Raw genomic sequence first — 18,922 nt, forward strand, 5'->3', positions numbered from 1 at the left:
ACCACAAAGTGAGGCAACGGAGCCTTAGGAATATGGCACCCCGTCTCCAGAAGGCACTGGGGTAACAATGTCACCATTAATGAAAGATTCTCTATGTCTGATCTGAATGCCCATCTCCTTCAAACTCGGTTTATGAGTCAACATCAATTTTCTCTCCTCTGTGGCTCTCCTTTGAGGCTCTGCCAGCTTCAACCTTAACCTTTGTTAGAACCATGGCTAGCCTCTTCTCTTCCATTTGGAGCTTAGACTTCTCCAACCTGTACTCTCTCTCTGCCATCCTCTTCGACAGCTCCTTTGGGGATAGATTGCGGGAGAACACACTGCTCCTTGCCTGGGAGGATACTTCCATTCTTGGGAGTAGGTCACTTTTCACCACCACATTTTGCAGTACCAGACCTTCCTGTAGGCTTGACTCTGATTTATTCTCGGACGCCTCATCCTCCTGGTTACTTGTTGTGCCTAGCAATTGATGGGTCTCTGCCCATGCACTGAAAGCTTTTTGGAGCTCCACTGTCTTGATTCCTTTTTTAGTGGGCAATCATCTCTATTGAGAAAAGTCCTTAAGCTTAGCCACAGTGGAGCCCTCCAGGTTTGGCAAGCTCTAATTCTGTCCTAGGAGGTGAAACCCTGGCACAAACCATCAGGCAGGGTAGGAATGAATTTGGAAAAATCAAAACGGCCCATCAGGGAGAATTTAAACTCTAATTGGGCTAAGCGAGGAATGACTGTGTACACCAAGTCACTGTAAGGCACTGCACAAACACAAGTCCTATCCTCACCGCTGATCACCTTTGTTAGAAATTCGGTTTCTATTGGACAGATGTAGTCACCCTGTCAAAGCAGAAACCCCAATCATAGTCAGAGTAGGACACAAACACCCCCTAGGTTAACCTGTGTTTAAGTGTGGTAGCTTGAAACAGAGCAGTGAGACTTAACTTAAGAGGCGATGTGTTAAGTATTTGAGTAAAGCTTTAAAAAGTAAAACAATGAAAACACCACACAAAAATACACCTTATCTGGTTAGAAAGATAGAGCTTACATTAATAAATAAAACAAGACCAAAACAAAAAAATATAATAAGTGAAACTTGAGGTATGAATTTTCAAAGCATAAACTGTGAAATTGTGTTTTGAAACAAGAAGCACCCGCTAGGGATATCTGGTTTTGCCAGACCAAAACAGAGTCAAATGTTCAGGCTGACTGAGATGGAGCACTGGCTGGCTACAAGGGCTACGATGGGCCAGCTGAAAAAAAGTACCTTAATCCTGGTTGCGTTGACATCAAGGTTGCAGGGAGCATGCTGAATCAATGCGTTGATGTTGACTGCTGCAGTGGAGGCAAATCATTAACCTTTCTATGCATTAGCGAACAATGCCTCAGAAGAGGCGCTGCATCATCTCCCTGCAGCAGAGCCGGTGTCAATCATTTCCACACAGTAGTGAAGATGCATCGATTTTCTCCATGCAACAGTGGGAACATGTTAGGTCTGAGATGCAGTGGCACTGAAAGTGATCAATCTCAACTTGAGAGGTGATGCATCATCTCAGATCCACGAAATGGGGTGATGCACCTGTTTTGATCCACACAACAGGGCTGATCAGCCAGTTCCGAGCCACCCATCAGTGGCAATGTGTTGGTTTGGACTGGAGCAGCACTTTATACTCACTACCAAGGGCCCAGGGCAGGATTGGCACCACTTGGCAGGGCAAGACTCCCAACTGCCAGATTCCAGTCGCTGTAGCAAGTGAGTATGAAAGTATCTTGTGTCCCTGAGACTGCAGAAAACAGGAGGCAAGCTAGCAAGCCCCTGGCATCACTTTTGTTCTAGGTTGGAGAGCAGCAGGTCCAGCCCTTCTCACTCCGAGGCAAGGAGGGCAGCAGGCATTAGGTCAGCGCGACAGAGTGGCAGTCAAGCACAGTGGCAGTCTTTTCACAACAGCAGTCCTTCTTCCTGGCTGATAGTCGTGCACTACAGTAACAAACTAGACATCTCAGTGATCATTTCCTTTGTAGCTACTGTGAAATGAATGTAAATAATTGTGTTTATACAGAGAAAACATTGATTGTAATCAATGGGGACATGTACAGATAAGTGGAAATGATTTTGATTCTTCTCTACAATAGGAATACAACACATGGAAGCCTGAAAATCCAGCATAAAACCCTGTCTCTTAGTTTCTTATGTAGTCAGGCTGTCACATCTTTTGAAGAAAGAGGAAGTAACGAGGTGAAATAAATATATTTTTCCTCGTTATACCTCACCTGGGGAGGCGTAGGTTTTTTATGCATTCCCAGGTCTATCAGTAATGGTAAATTGGGGAATGTGCCAAAATCAATGGTTGGATGTGCGGGAACAACCACCCTCCACCCATGGAGCATCTTCCTAGGGCAGAGTAATACAATGCAGCAATTTGCACTGTGTTGTATTACTTAAGATTTACGAAGCCTGGCATGGAATGATACATTTAACTTAAGAGTTGCATCACTCTTGTGTGGTGCAAGAGCAGCACAACTCTTTGATAATAAACTCTTTGATAATATGCCCCAAGATGAACACCACCTGAAGTGACTCTATCATTGTGACTCTGTGATTTGGAATGTAGCCACATTCTATAGGTTAGACCAATGAAGTGCTAAGCTGTTAAATCCCATCCAGATGGATAGGATATTTTTTGGATCATGATGATTGATGGCCAGTGGTATCTATGTCCACAATGTAATGCAGTACCACCAAGAAGTATTAGACACCACAATCTCTCACTCCTGGAATCACGCTCATCTTTGCTCATTCTGAATGGAGGCAGCAACTGCAACAACAAGAAAGTGATGGATGAAATGTTTGAATTAATCTCAGCCAGTGGCAATTGCACAGGACTGCATCTCAATCCATTGCTCTGTGTCACTGGAACCAAGCTGTAAATAGTTGATGAGCTCATATCTAGGTCAAAACCGGTCCGGGGTTGCTTGTGTTCTGGTTCAGGGAGGACCTGACTTGGCAGTTGAAGCTTGACTGTTTTAAATAGAGCAGGGTTGAGACGGATTTGCATACAGCCGGGTCCAAATTAGGCCTTGGCAGAAAAATTCACTCCACTCATGGAGTTTGCAGTATTCGGGCACACCGTGGGCAGACCATGCTACGTGTAGTAACACAGAGTCCCTAAATTCCACCATCCGGCATGTGGTGAAATATTTTTCTGTTAGCATGTGCAAGACTTGTTTTTGGCATGCGCTCGTGGGTGCAACAATACTGTCAGGCCGCTTGCAAGCACGCGTGAGATTTCATGCCCACCTGCACAGCTTCTATCCCAAAAGCACCATTATAGTGCTGTTTAGGAGAGCGAGCCAGCCTGGGTGAACCTCAAGCAGATTCTCTCCTCAAGAAGCAGCTAAATGTACCTGAAAAGACATCTTCAAGTGGATTTTATACTCCCATGAACTGTTCATTTTTTTTTGTGTGTGAGAAGCCATTTGTTCCCAACAGGAAGGAAGTGCCCCAGAGACTCCAAGTTTCTGTTCCTGTCTAGCTGGCTCCTCCTAGTGCAAAATTAATGTGTAAGTGTGTTCTTGTTTGAAAGGGCATGCATCAGTATTTCTTTGCACTTTTATTTGATTTTCAAATTTCATTGTGGTGGGTGGCCTGAGTTCAGTAGGGGCCTAGTTATTTTTTTACATTTCACTGTTCCCCTTTTGTATAGGAAAAACGTTGAACAACTCAGTATCTCTTCTCCATGTTTCTTACATTTGCAATAAAAATGTATTTTACTAAGTGGCCTAGTTTGCCAACATGCAATCTTGCCAGTAGGCCCACTACTAGTCATAATTGCATGAAAGAACTGTTCCTGTGGTATATATATATATTTTGTAATTGTTAAAACATAATTTTGTGCAAGGATGGCATTGGATTAAATAAAAAATGCTGGCTATTTTTTGTATTTCATGTTGTTATTTTTCTGCAAAAAGTGTACATGTTGGGTAATATTTGATGCCATAGGAGGGCCCACGAAACCTATGCTCTCCAAGTGGTGAGGTCTTCCGCAGAGATAGTGCCCCTTTTAAATACAATTTTTCTGAGACATTTCGGTGTACTCATTGCTCAGAGTTTTAACGTGTCTAACACTGCTTGGATTGTACACTTATTTAAGGCTGTTGGTTCTGTGTTTTTCAGTGCCTTCTCTTGTATATTTGGCATAATCCCTTCAGCTATAAACTCTATTTTTTGAGTGTTTTGGGGGGATTCCTGTTACTTGGCATTAATTGGCAGCATTTTGCTGTTGCTATTCTTTCTTCGCAATGGCTGCCTCATCTCAACAAGTAGGACTGATGGCGCTTCCACCAGCCCAACTGTGTTGTAAACGCATGATGCAGTATTTCGGAGCACCATTCCTTGAAGAGCTTGAGTCCAACTGGTCTTTGTCATTTACACCGGTTCTGAAGTGCATGCTGCCAGTATTTCGATGTTTGTGGTGATCATTTGAACATTCACCAGAAGTGTGCCTTGCCATGCAGCACATACCTTCTTTGGAATCTGGTCTGTTCTCGATGCGGGTTCATTACCAGACATACGCATTAAGATTGCGAATGCTACGGGAAGCTTGCTATGAGCAGCCGTTTGTGGATCAAGTGTCTTTTGGTGCCACAACACATGGCACTGCATTGGATTCTGTCACCTCAGCTGGAGCTATGGCTGGTTCCTTTATCATCTGCTGAAGTCAGGTCTTTTCTGGATTCTATAACAATTGTTTGAATTGTTGTTTTTTTAAAAGAGCATGATTATTGTTGATTTGCTGACATTTGACCTCAATTGATGTTCGAGTTTTGCAAAAGTTAAATTGACCTCTTTTAATTTGGCTCAAATTTGGGTCTGTTTTGCTTGGTGACATGGACATGTCACCTCATTCACTATATTTTAGTTTGCTTTTTGTAACTATTGTGGGATGGGTGGTTTTAGTGCTGGGTTTTAGTATAAACCTCTGCAATTTTAAACCATCGATGGGGAGGTGTTGTTAGGTTATTTTAGTATTTTACACAGGCACATTATTTAGCTCTGATGAGGGGTGAAACCCCGAAACCGGTCCCAGGATGCTTGTTTCCGGTCCAGGGAGAACCTGGCCTGGCAGTTCGGGCTGGACTGTTCCCATGAGGAACAGGGTCAAGACTGATTTGCATATGGCTGGGTTCAAACTGGGGTGGCATGGTGAGCAAAATAATGGATGGATTAAACCCAGATCTGTGACCGGGGGTGAATGTTTGATTGGTTCTGCATTCCGTCCATCCAGTTACGCTATCCCACAGCGTTTGTGTTTTGCTTTGCTTTTGCCGCCCTAAGTGCGCCGGGTATGCCCAGACGTGGGTCCCGGGCTCACTGTGCCACTGGATTCAAGCTAGCCTGGCTGATGAGGGGTGAAACCCCGAAACCGGTCCCAGGATGCTTGTTTCCGGTCCAGGGAGAACCTGGCCTGGCAGTTCGGGCTGGACTGTTCCCATGAAGAACAGGGTCAAGACTGATTTGCATATGGCTTGGTTCAAACTGGGGTGGCATGGTGAGCAAAATAATGGATGGATTAAACCCAGATCTGTGACTGGGGGTGAATGTTTGATTGGTTCTGCATTCCGTCCATCCAGTTACGCTATCCCACAGCGTTTGTGTTTTGATAAACATTTCCCTACATGCTTGCTCTCCTCATGATACTGCTGAAAACATGTGCTGCGATTTACTATCTTTGCTGCTAAGAAGAAATTCTTTAACTGGGTTGTGGCGGTCTGAAGGCGAGACCATGGGATAGCATCATGATATAGCTGATACAAGCGCATGACATGATCAAATTCCTTCTGGAAACTGCCTATTTTCTCCTTTTTTTCTCCCTTTAGGAAGGCCTGAAATGCAATTGCTTCCCCCCTCATACGAGCTTCGCATGACTCATAGGTAGTAAAAATGGAAGCAGAAGCTTCGTTTCGGGCTAAGAATTCAACCACTGATAGTTCAAGACTGGAATCCAATCTTCATTAGTTAGTAGAGATTTGTCAAAGGACCACATGTGTCTTACTGGGTGCTAGCCTAAGAGAGATAGTTGAACCAATGGCACAGCATGGTCTGAAAATGGGTTATGCATTATAACTGAGCCAATTCTGTCCCAGTAATGAGAGACTGGGAAAATCCCCGTTTTGCGAGTCGGTAACCTGGTTACCGACTCGCAGAACGGGACTGCGAGTCGCAATTAGGAAGGCGTGTTCCCCTTCCTAATTGCAAGTCCCAGAGCAATGCTGCATTGCTTTGTGACCGCAAACGCGGTCGCAAAGCAATCGCAGTTACCACCAGTGTCACACTGGTGGTAAACCATTTGCAAAAGGGAAGGGGACCCCATGCGACCCTTTCCCCTTTGTGAATGGCACGGAAAACATTTTTTCAGAGCAGGCAGTGGTCCTATGGACCACTGCCTGATCTGAAAAAAAGAAACTAAAACATTTCATTTTTTCATTTTGTAATGCATCTCGTTTTCCTTTAAGGAAAACGGGCTGCATTACAAAAAAGAAAAACTCCTTTATTTGAAAGCAGTCACAGACATGGTGGTCTGCTGTCTCCAACAGGCCACCATCCCTGTGAGTGCTGCGAGTCACAAGGGGGTCGCAAATTGCGACCCACCTCATTAATATTAATGAGGTGTGTCTTTGCGACCGCCTTGCGAGTCGCAGAAGGTGTCAGGGACACCATCCTGCATCCTGAATTGCGACTCGCAAATTGCGAGTCTCTCTGACTCGCAATTTGCGAGTCGCAATTCAGGAATTTCGTACATCTGGCCCTTTCTTGCTTAAACCATTCTGTGACTCTGTCTGCTTGTGTAGTTCCTGTCTGGGTGAGACTGACATTTGGACTGTTTGTTAATCCCCTCTAGACAGTGACACAAAGGGAACTGGGATGTATCCTGCATATCCTGATGGGCCATGTGAGCTGGAGTGGAGGGAGGAGTGGTCACTTACACCTGAATGGGCTGTGCCTACCTTCACACAATGCAGTGCCCAACCCCCTGGTGTGAGTCTGGAGCCAGGCCTGGGCAAGGTAGGATCTTGTGAATAACAGAGGCTTTCCCATTTGTAGTTTGCCTTCTTCAAAGGCAGAAAGGGGTATAAGTAGCGGACCCAAAACCCCAGATTTTTAGATTACTTCTGGATTCAAGAGGAACCTCTGCCAAGGAGAAGAGCTGAAGTGCTGGAAGAGGAGTTCGTCCCATTTGCCTGTGACTGTGCTTTGTTGGGTTGGCCTGCAGTTGCTGCTCCTGTCTGAGAGAGGACAAAAACTGGACTTTGTGGTATATTCCTGCTTGTGAAGAATCTCCAAGGGCTTGGACTAAGCTTGCCTCCTGTTTTGAAGTCTCAGGGTCATCAAAGACTTCCAGCACCTGGACTCTCTGCTGAGACTCCTGCCCTGCCAAGTGGTGCCCATTCCAGTCCATGGACCCCTGAAAGGTGAAGTTGGCAGAACAAGGGCTAAAATCTACACACAGAATGATGTGTGGGGAAAATGTTGTCGCACCACCTGCAACATGGCTGAAAATCAATGCTCCACCTGCCTTGGGGCTGGGAGATCGATGCATCGTGGCTGGAGAAACGGTGCAACACCCGGTTGCAGCTGCTGATAACGATGCAAACCTCATGCAGCACGGTTTTACGACACCGTGTGTTAGACCTGGCATCCTTGACGTGGTCTCCCCTGTCTTTTTTTGCCTTTGCTTCCCATGTTTTGACTGTGTGCTGGACTCTGTTTTTGCTGTTGTTGGTACTCTGGGCATTTTACCACTGCTGACCAGTGCTAAAGTGCAAGTGCTCCTGTGTAAATTACATGTGAAATTGGCATATCCCTGATTGGCATATATGATTTACTGGTACGTCCCTACTAAAGTGCACTAGGGGTGCACAGGCCTGTAAATCAAATGCTTCTAGGGGCCTGCAGCACTAGTTGAGCCACCCACATGTGTAGCCCTGTAAACATGACTCAGACCTGCCACTGCTTTGTCTGTGTGTGCAGTCTTGCACTGCCAATTCGACTTGGCAAGTGTGCCCACTTGCCAGGCCTACACCTTCCCTTTTTCTACATGTAAGGCACCCCTGAGTTAGGCCCTAGGTAGCCCTTTGGGCAGGGTGCAGTGTATGTTAAAGATGTGACATGTACTGGTGTGTTTTAGATGTCCTAACAGCGAAATACTGCTAAACTCAGCTTTCAATGTTTTAAGGCCTATCTCGCTCATAGATTAACATTGGGGCTGCTCTTAAATGATATTTAAGTGCAGATTCCCTTTGGGGCAGACCTAAATATGTAGTGTGGTGTCTCTGAACTCACAACTTAAAAATATATATTTTGGTAAAGTTGTTTTTTAAATTGTCAGTTTGAAAATGCCACTTTTAGAAAGTGGGCATTTTCTTGCTTAAACCATTCTATGACGCTGTCTGTTTGTGGATTCCCTGTCTGGGTCAGACTGGCAATTGGGCTGGTGTGAGTCCTCTCTAGAAAGTGAGACAAAGGGAGCTAGGGAGTAGCCTGCATATCCTGATGGAGCATCTGAGCTAGAGTGGAGGGAGGAGTGGGCACTTACACCTGAATGGGCTGTGCCTACCCTCAAACAATGCAGTCTCCAACCCCCTGGTGTGAGCCTGGAGCATGACTTGGGCAAGGCAGGATCTTGTGAACAACAGAGACTTTCCTTTGAAGTAGGCATTGGGGTTCTAGGAGATCCATATGGGCTGCAGCATTTATTTTGCCACCAATAGGGAGCTCAGACAAACCCTTACAGAGGACTGCCATTGCAGCACTATTTCACAGCCATTTGCACTGCACTTAAGTAACTTATAAGTCACCTATATGTCTAACCTTCACTTGCTAAAGGTTAGGTGCAAAGTTACTAAGTGTGAGGGCACACTTGCACTAGCAACGGTGCCCACACATAGTTCAGGGCCATTTCCTCAGATTTTGTGAGTACGGGGACGCCATTACACACATGCACTACATAAAGGTCAATACCTATATGTAGCTTCACAATGGTAATCCGAATATGGCCATTTAACATGTCTAAGATCATGGGATTGTCCCCCCATTCCAAATCTGGTATTGGGGAGCCAATTCCATGCATCCTGGGGGCTCCACCATGGACCCCCAGTACTGCCAAACCAGCTCTCTGAGGCTTCCCCTGCAGCTACAGCTGCTGCCACCTGACAGACAGGGTTCTGCCCTCTTGGGGTCTGGGCAGCCCAGTCCCAGGAAGGCAGAACAAATCATTTCCTCTGAGAGCAGGGTGTTACACCCTCTCCCTTTGGAAATAGGCGTTACAGACTGGGGAGGGGTAGCCTCCCCCAGCCTCTGGAAATGCTTTAAAGGGCACAGATGGTGCCCTCCTTGCATAAACCAGTCTACACCGGTTCAGGGACCCCTTCTCACCTGCTCTGGTGGAAAACTGGACAAAGGAAAGGGGAGTGGCCACTCCCCTGTCCATCACCACCCCAGGGGTGGTGCCCAGAGCTCCTCCAGTGTGGCCCAGACTTCGGCCATTTTGCTTTGCAAGGTGCGGGGGGCACTCTGGAGGGCTCTGAGTGGCCAGTGCCAACAGGTGTGGTCAGAAACCCCTCCTGATAGGTCCATACCTGATAAGGTAGCCAATCCCCTTCTCAGGGCTATTTAGGGTCTCTCCTGTGGGTTCTATTCAGATTCTGCTTGCAAGTTAAATTCAGGAACCCTCTGCAACAACTTCAGACTCTTCTGACCTCGGATCATCCGCAGCCTGCTCCAAGAAATGCTGTAACTGCAAAAAAGTGTCTACAAGAGACACTTTTCTTCAGCAACCTCAGCTCCAAGTCAGCGACTGCAACAGTTTCCATGGCGTGCATGCTCAGGGGACTCCCTGTCTTCATCCTGTACCAGAAGGACTGAAAAAGTCTCCCGTGGAGTGACGGAGTCACTCTCCTGCTCCAAGCAGGCACCTTCCATGGCGATGAATGGTACCCTGGGACTCCTCTCACGGTGACGAGCATGCTTCTAAGGACACAGAGGGTGGACATCATCAACATAGACTGTTCTGAGGTCCTGCTGATGCAATTTGGAGGAGGTAAGACCTTGCCTTGCCCCAGAGCGATGGTACCCCTGTGTATTGTGTCTTCTTCGCCTCCTGAAGCCTCAGTGCACTCTTTGCAAAATTCCTTTGTGCACATCCTGGCCCAGGTCCCCAGCACTCTACCCTGTGATGCTCAACTCGCGGAGTTGTTCTCTGGCGGCATGGGACCTTCTTTTGTTGTGCTGTATCAACTGCATTTTGCACCTCCTTTGAACCAAGATCCTGCAGCTTCTGGGAGTGCTGGCTGGCATCCTGAGGGCTCTCTAAAGTGCTGAGAGCCCCTCTTCCTCCTCACATAGAGTTGAGGTCCCCAGGTTCCTCCTGGGTCCATCCAGCGCCATTTTGATGAAAAACATTCTTTTGCTGTAGCCGAGGCTTGTTGGCACTTTCCAACACGAAATCTCATCTGCAACAATCTTCACGCTGTGGGGCATCTTTTGCATCATACAGGAACCCACTGGCATCTTCCTAGGGTGCATTTATGCATTCTTCAAATAACCGGGGACACTTCTTATGCACACTCTTCTTTGTTGTCAGGGGCTCCTGTCCTTCCTGGAACTTCTTTCAACTTCTGGATTTGGTGCTCTTCCTTTGCAGGTCTTCAGGTCCAATAATCCAGCAGTTGTTCTTTGCAGACTTGGTTGGCTGCTGCAAAACCCCCAAAACAAGGTGTAGTGTGTCCTAAGGAAACTTGCAGTACTTTACTCCTGCCTGCTTTTCTGGGCTCTGGGGTGTGGTAATTTACTTACCTTTACTGTATTCTTACTCTCCCAACGATTCTCTACACACTGCACTTGTCTAGGGAGGAATTTGTGGTTTGCATTCCACTTTCTCAGTATACGGTTTGTGTTGCCACTAGATCTATTTTCTCCCATTACATTCTATAACATTTCCTATTGTTTGCACTTTCCTATGCCTAATTACTTACCTTAGTTTGGTGTCTAGTGTATATATTGTGTATAATACGTACCTCCAGAAGGAGTATTGCCTCCAAGGTACAACCTCCTACACAACCAGAGACCCCATTTCTACCAGTTATATTTGTTTAACGCACTCAGTGCAATGCAATGCAAAAATATTTTGGTGCAGCGCATGTCCAAGAAAGCTTTGTAAATCTGGTTCTAAGGCCCAGATTCGCAAAACTGTCACACAATACTGCACAGCAGCCAAAGAGGCTGTGCTGCATTACGTGGCAGGGAGAGAGCAGGGGAGAGCCATGCCTACAGAGATATGGCACTCTCCTCTCCTCTCCCTTGTACCAGCACAGAATTTTGCTGCCGAGCGCCACACACACACCTTTGCACCATAGTGTGAGGGTGTGTGCGTGTGCATAGCATAGGTTTTGTACTGTTTCTTCCAATACAAAATACTATGCTTAGACTCATTTTAAAACTTTTCCTACGTTGTGAGTGTGCTTTAAGTGCAGCACACATGCAAAGTTGGTAAGGAAAGGAGAAATTAAAACATTTCTCCTTTTAATGACTGGTTTCCAAAGGCATTTTTTGGCACAAAACTTGGTCTACAAATGTTAGTAGATAGAGTTGTGCATCAAAAAGCATGGGTGGTAGCATGGGAATGCCCACATACCACACATGTAACACTCCTTTGAGGCTATGTAATGCAAAGAAGCTTTGCGCTGGTTTGTGTTACTTTCCCTTACAAACCAACGCAAATACCAATTTGCGTTGGTCTGCAAATACCAATAAGGGAGTTGCATTCGGTTTGCATTACAAAAGTAATGCAATCCCAGCACAAAAGCCTTGTGAATCTTGGCCTCAGGCCCATATTTATCATTTTTTCACACAGCACAATGCTGCAAGCCACCTTGCTGCGCTGCTTGAAAGGCAAAGTTCAGAAATGTGCCGTATTTAACAGTATACAGAGCATTTCTATCATTTTCTAGTCCTGGCACACTTTTGACTGCCTAGTGCCAATGCAGACAGCCTTGATTCATGGTGCAAAGATGTCTGCATTGTAGACAGGGATTGCTTTTGTGCAGGAAGGAACACCTTCCTACACAAAAACAATCCTGAGGGGCATTTCCCTTTTTCTGTGTGTAGAAAGAGGGAAAGAAAGAAGAAGTAAAGATTTTACTCCTCATTACATCAAACAAAGGGAGGCGGAGGATTTTGATGCATTAATAGGTCTACTACTATCAGTAAATCTAGGAATGCTCCGAAATCCATGAGTCGATGCATGGGAACATCCACACTCCACCCATGGAATACCTCCCTAAATCACTGTCACTCAAATCAGCAATTGGTGCTGCCTTGCATCACTCCAGATTTATCAAGCCTTGCAATGCCAAGCTGGCCATACATGGTTAGAGAAATCTCACTTAGGTTTCTAACGTTGTTTTCGCAGTCCTTGGGCAATCACCATTGCACTAGGATTGATATCTCAATACATATGCTCTTAACCTAGGCCCTACTATCTTCAATGAAACTTGTCATGTTTTGTTTCTATTGGAAGGTTCACTGATGTGTGTAAGCGTCTGCTTGCAAATGTGGTGTTGCATGAATCCAAAGTTCATATTTTAATATACCGTAGGTAAACTGTGCAATATAAACGGGCAGAATAGGGCCCATTTGGATTGAAACATCCCAGTTTTAATTTGGGATTACACAAACGTGCAGCTCCGTATTAAAAATGGAGAAGTCAACAGCTTTATCAGCTTCCTCTGACAGAGTACTTATTGTGGGCCAGATTCACAAAGGTAAACTTAGACTTTAAGTCTAAACTTAGACCAAACTTCTAAGTTTACGACTTTGGGAATTCACAAAGGGCATTTGCGAGTAGTATCTTTAGGTTCTCACTTGGGGCAGGATATAGTCCCGAGTGCGGTCCGAAAGATACTGCTTGCAAATTGCCCTTTGTGAATTCCCTAAGTCGAAAACGTAGATGTTTGGTCTAAGTTTAGACGGTCTAAGTTTACCTTTGTGAATCGGAGCCTTGGAGTCTAACAGATGGATTCATGACACAGGTGGAAGACTGGGAAAGAGGGGTACTTCATGGAAAATGTTTTCTCTATAACGTCTCTGCTGCAGGGCTGTCATACTGCTCCTACTCTCATGTAAAGAATAAAGAGTAATTTGGTTATCTTTCAGTTATATTATCCACTAAAGGTGCTGGTGTGGATGGGTGTCTTCAATGACTCTACCAGCGCCACCTGTCGAGCCTACTCACAAGCCCATATCCACTGAAAGGGACAAAGAGGGGGCATTGCTGGCTCTCATAGGTTTATAAACTATTTTGCCCATCTGGCGCCACCTGTGCGGAGAGGTTTGCACCCCTTTTCAGAAGTGTAGACAGTGCTAAGATGGTACTGCCTGAAAAAGAACGCAGGCCCAAAACTATCCTTCCAAGAAGCGATACAGAACCCACTCCAGTCAAGAAAGTCGTCAAGATGCAATCCTTTGCTAATTACAGTGCAAACCAAGGCAAGAGCCTGATCTTCCATAGTAGTCATTTTGACATATCGCTGTAATGGCCGAGCAGAACCAGGAGAATCCAAGTCATTCTAGTTCAGAGTTAAAATTGGTTTTCCCATTCCAAATGTCCTAAATCTGAAAAGTTTCACATATTCGTGTAGCGTAATCGCCTTATACACATTATTTATCTATATAGAAGAGAACATTTCTCCTTTTCTGAGACACTGTACCATACCCTTTCCACATGGATTTCTAGTCCTTTATAAATGGGACGCCAAGACAATTTGAAGTTCCAAAATTGTTAAACTGAACTGACTGCAACTAGGTGTTTGTGAAATTTCCATAATATGCTTTCACATAATTGTGCAACATCATAGGACTATTACATGGCATTTTTAATTACATGGAATTCACAATTCATCAATTAACACTATATTTTAGTGTGAAAGGCATCCTTGCATCAATTTTTTACGTGAGGACATATTTTATGATAAAAAAATAGCAGGAAACACAATTGCCACTGGCGTTCTGGTTGTTTGAGTAGTTCCATTGCTGTAATTTTTCGGTAACTATGCAACTCAGAGGAAATGGCTCAATTTCTGCAATACAGTGTAAAAAGTGCACGAAAAGCTCATGTAATGAAGTGAATTACGCTGCCGTAATGTTAATTTCGAATTATTTTTGAAACTTGATATCAAATGTAGTATGAGATATGCAGTTATATTATTTTTCAAAACCCATACCATTTTCAGATGAGAAATGTGAAAACTCGCACTAGGGAAACAACTGTAAATTAGGACTAACCTATGCATGTGACACATGATGATAAATGGGGATTATAATTTTGAGAACTCCGTCCAGGAGAAAATAAATTACCTGAATGAGGGAGGTAAACATCTTCTTACTGTTTAGTTGCAGCATGTTTCCTATGAAGGGAAGGCCGACGGGGCCTGGAGGAAGCTTCCCGGGGCCTAGCTTTGCTCTGGCCCTTGCCCAGCTGAACATTAGGCAGACCACGCAGACGGCTAGCAGGAAACTCGTGGCTCCGAGTGGTTCCATTTTGACACCGTTTTATTCTTAGCTTTGCTTGTACCTTACTCCTGGGTAGCTAGATGTCTTTATATGGTACCTCCAGAAGGAGGAGCTTTGGCAGGTGGACACTGAATTGCTCAACTTCTCAATATGAGTTGTTTCTCATCAGCATTTCAAACTGTAGAAGGGCCAGTTGTGCAACCAGGGGCTTTTACACAATTCATATCCACCCTGACAACCACAGAATGAAAGCAAAGCAACATATGATCCCTGTTCAAGGTTCTTTAGAATTATACTTTGGAAACCTGATCTATCTTGGTATGTTCTGGAAAAGGTGTGATCGTTTCTGAACTTACCAACCAAAACACATATCGTTTATAATCAGTGCACCTGGAAGTTACCTGCCACCTAACAATTAATAGCAACGGCTTAACTGATGCAGCCACTCTGCGCCTGGTGCGCTGCTCATACATCGTGTTCATTGTTATATTAGTAAGGATTCCTTAGTTTGTGGAATGCTGCGATAAAATTCTTAAAATGAACGGGCTCAGCACTATTACATGTGTGGATTCTATTTTTTTAAATACCCTCATCAACTGAAGTTCTAGCTCCTATTTCTGCTTGTGCAAGGAATGACTGATCGTTAGTGACAGTAATACAATGTTGACGTTAATTTAAAGCACGCAAGTGTTAAAGCGGGTGCACAGGCGGCATAGTAGCTCTTTTGTTATGAACCAGTAAAGACATTTAAAAAAATGTAAATATCCTCATAAATTGTCCGTCTGAGATGTCAAGAATTATGAATTCTTCACTCTCAACTGTTCCAAATCCCAACTGTTAAGATTACATTTTTTGATAAAGCCTGACATTTCTGAATTTTTATTTTTTTTCTCCACCTGCACGTGTCACACATTTGGAACCACAACCGCGCTGTAGTCCAAAACATTTTCTACTACTTCTATTTGGCTTTATTCCAGCTAATGCGGTAAAATGCGTTTTTCATCAAATGATTGTTTCTTTGTGTTTGTGTCCATGGCGTAAGATTATAATAATTGTGATTAACTATACCTTAGAAAAACACCTAATTTTTTTACCAGATGTCTAACCGTTTTTAGCAGTCACAATCCAAGATTTGGTCCGTTTGCGACCACTAAAATGGCATCTGGCATGTACAAACCCTATTGCGCGAGTAGATAACCTATTAGGGACTCGCAAAATAGGGTTTGCTAGTTGCTTTTAGAAAGGGGCATGCCAAGGGCGTCCCTTACTAACAGCGAGTCGCAGGGGGATGCATGATTGTTTTGCGACCGGAATGCAGTCGCAAAAGAATTGCAGTTTGCTGCTTCCTTTAAGTAGATGGTAAGCCAGTCGCAAACAGAAAGGGATCACCAGGGGACCACTTCCCCTTTGTGAATGGTAGTGAATATGTTTTTTAAGAGCAGGGAGTGAGTGGTCCCATTGACCACTGCCTATTCCTAAAAAGTGAAACAAAATTGTGTCATTTTTCTTTTTTAAATGCATCCCGTTTTCGCTGCCAGGCCTTTTCCCCGTCAGGTGGCAGGCCTTTTTTTTGGCTATTTGAGGCAGTTCGCGCTTAGGCCCTTATAACTTTTTGTCCACATAATCTACCTATGCCAAATTTCCATCTTTTTTTCCAACATCCTAGGGATTCTAGAGGTACCCAGAATTTGTGGGCTCCCCTGAAGCAAACCAAGAAATTAGCCAAAATACAGTAAAAAAATTGTTTTTTGAAAAGAAATGGGAAAAAAGGGCCGCAGAAGAAGGCTTGTGGTTTTTCACTGAAAAAGGCATCAACAAAGCATTTGCGGTGCTAAAATCACCAGCTTTCCAGCCTCCAGGAACAGGCAGACTTGAATCAGAAAACCACATTTTTTAACAAAATTTTGGCATTTTACTGGGACATACCCCATTTTTACTATTTTGTGTGCTTTGAGCCTCCTTCCAGTTAGTGACAGGAATGAGTTTGAAACCAATGCTGGATCCCAGAAAGCTAAGGATTTATGAAAAGTAGACAAAATTCTGAATTCAGCAAGGGGTCATTTGTGTAGATCCTACAATGTTTTCCTACAGAAAATAACAGCTGAAATAAATAAATTGAAATTGAGGTTAAAAAACAGCCATTTTTCTTCATGTTTTCCTCTGTAACTTTTTACTGTGATGTCAGATTTTTTAAAGCAATATACCGTTATGTCTGCTGGACTCTTCTTTGTTGTAAGGATATGCAGGTTCATCAAGAACCCTAGGTACCCAGAGCCCATAAATGAGCTGCACCTTGCAACGAGTTTTCATTCTATACAGAGTATACATCAATTCATTGGGTGAAATATAAAGAGTGAAAATAGGTATCAAGAAAACCTTTGTATTTCCAAAATGGGCACAAGATAAGGCGTTGAGAAGCAGTGGTTATTTGCACATCTCTGAATTCTGTGGTCCCCATACTAGCATGTGAATTCTCAAATTGACGTCTTTTTTACACACTGTCTTACATTTGGAAGGAAGAAATGTAGAGAAACACAAGAGGTAATAACACTTGTTCTGCTATTCTGTGTTCCCCGAGTCTCCCAATAATAATGGTGCCTCACTTGCTTGGGTAGGCCTAGCGCCCGCGACATGAAATGCCCCAAAACACAACATGGACACATCACATTTTCCAAAAGAAAACAGACCTGTTTTTTGCAAAGTGCCTAGCTGTGGATTTTGGCCTATAGCTCAGCCGTCACCCAAGGAAGTGAAGTAAAGGATCCAACGAAGATGGACGAGGTAAGTAAATCTTTATTAGAATAAAATGCAATTGAAATATAGAAGGTAAAAAGGGGCACAGAGGAAGACAAGACGTGTGCCTCGGTCCGTTAGTGTCATGTGGAATGCCAAGACATCAGCAAGCTCTGTCAGAGGATTCCACATGACACAGTGGCATTCCAAGCCACATCACAACATCTCCCCTCTTTCTTTAATTAAACATTTTTTTCAATAAATAAGTACAATAAAACAATAATATTAACGTGAATAAGAAATACCCTTCTAAGATCAAAACAAATGCAACTAATATACAATGCACAATAGACAATGCACATTCTAAGCACAGAATAACAACTTACTAAATAAATGATTAACATATATATTGTTTTCACGACAAAACATAATCACGAAACTTAGCAGTTCTGCGGCATTCCCGCTTACTCCTTTCCCCAATAGTTCTATGCACATCCTTCCTTACACATTCAGAAGAATTGTGAGTTTCAACTTCATTTCCATTGGATTGATTGGACAACTTGTGATTACCTCCATACTCACTTCTTGTTTGAACAATGGGATCTAAAGCCAAGCGTGTGACACCCCACCAACTCCCATCAGTCAACAAAGCAGCATTTCTACGTACCTCTCGAATTTGTTGAGATTCTTTAAACTTTGACAAGCCTTTTCTGACCAATATGGGATCTTTTACTCTCACCCAATCACCAACCTGGAGATAATTTTTATTTTCCCGGTATCACCTTCAGCCTTTTCCTTCCCATAACATCAGAATTATCCTTTGCTACCTGCCAAACCTCCTTAAGATCACACCCTTCATGAAATAATTCAATCATCCAAAAAGGACATAATTATGTCATCGCAATCCTCCCTCTCATATATTCAAAAGGGGTCTTACCAGTAGCAACATGAGGTGTAGTGCGATGAGACCAAATTAGTTCTTTAATAGCTTGTCTCACAGACATGTTGCTCCTAAGAGCTGCTTGGATACACTCAACAAGCACATGATTGAAACGTTTGACAACACCATTACTCTGGGGATGATAAAGAGGAGTTCTTATGTGTTTAATACCACACCTGCGCAGGAATTGACACATCTCTGTGGATACAAATTGTACCCCATTATCAGTCATTATTTGTTCAGGCAACCCTTCCCGGCTAAAGACATCTTTCAAACATTTAATGACACTTTGTGTGGTGGGAAATCTTATAGGTAGGACCTCAACCCATCTAGAGAGATGATCCACTATTGCCATGAAATATCTCATGACTGGTGGCAATACATGATAAGGACCAAGAAAATCCAGACCAATTTTCTGCCACGCTCTAGCTGGTGATGGAACAAAGGAATCACTCACTCCCTGAGTAACAAAAACCTTGTCACTTATGCAACACCTAGGACAATTCCTTACCAATTCTTCAATTTCCTTATCCATCCTAGGCCACCAGAAATCTGATCTTAGCTTCCTTTTGGTAATAGTAGAACCAAGATGTCCCATGTGTGCTTCGAGTATCAAATCCCTCCTGAGACATTCTGGAGGAATAAGTTTATCACATCTAATGAGCTTGTCACCTTCAACAGATAATTCCTCC

The 18,922-nt window shown here is 43.9% G+C and overlaps 1 protein-coding gene across 2 annotated transcripts in view; it reads right to left on the reverse strand.

Moving 5' to 3' along the window:
* LOC138259675 (cytochrome P450 2G1-like) overlaps window positions 1-14,600 on the reverse strand; it is a 280,939-nt gene extending 266,339 nt beyond the window's left edge. For both annotated transcript variants that reach the window (XM_069207549.1, XM_069207548.1), the window contains exon 1: window positions 14,402-14,600. In XM_069207549.1, the coding sequence (XP_069063650.1) occupies window positions 14,402-14,584 (183 nt within the window). In that variant the 5' untranslated portion in view covers window positions 14,585-14,600. The remainder of the gene's footprint in view (window positions 1-14,401) is intronic.
* Between the last annotated feature and the right edge of the window lie 4,322 nt (window positions 14,601-18,922).

This window comes from Pleurodeles waltl, chromosome 9, assembly GCF_031143425.1.
Source record: "Pleurodeles waltl isolate 20211129_DDA chromosome 9, aPleWal1.hap1.20221129, whole genome shotgun sequence".
In the NCBI taxonomy this organism is placed as follows: Eukaryota; Metazoa; Chordata; class Amphibia; order Caudata; family Salamandridae; genus Pleurodeles; species Pleurodeles waltl.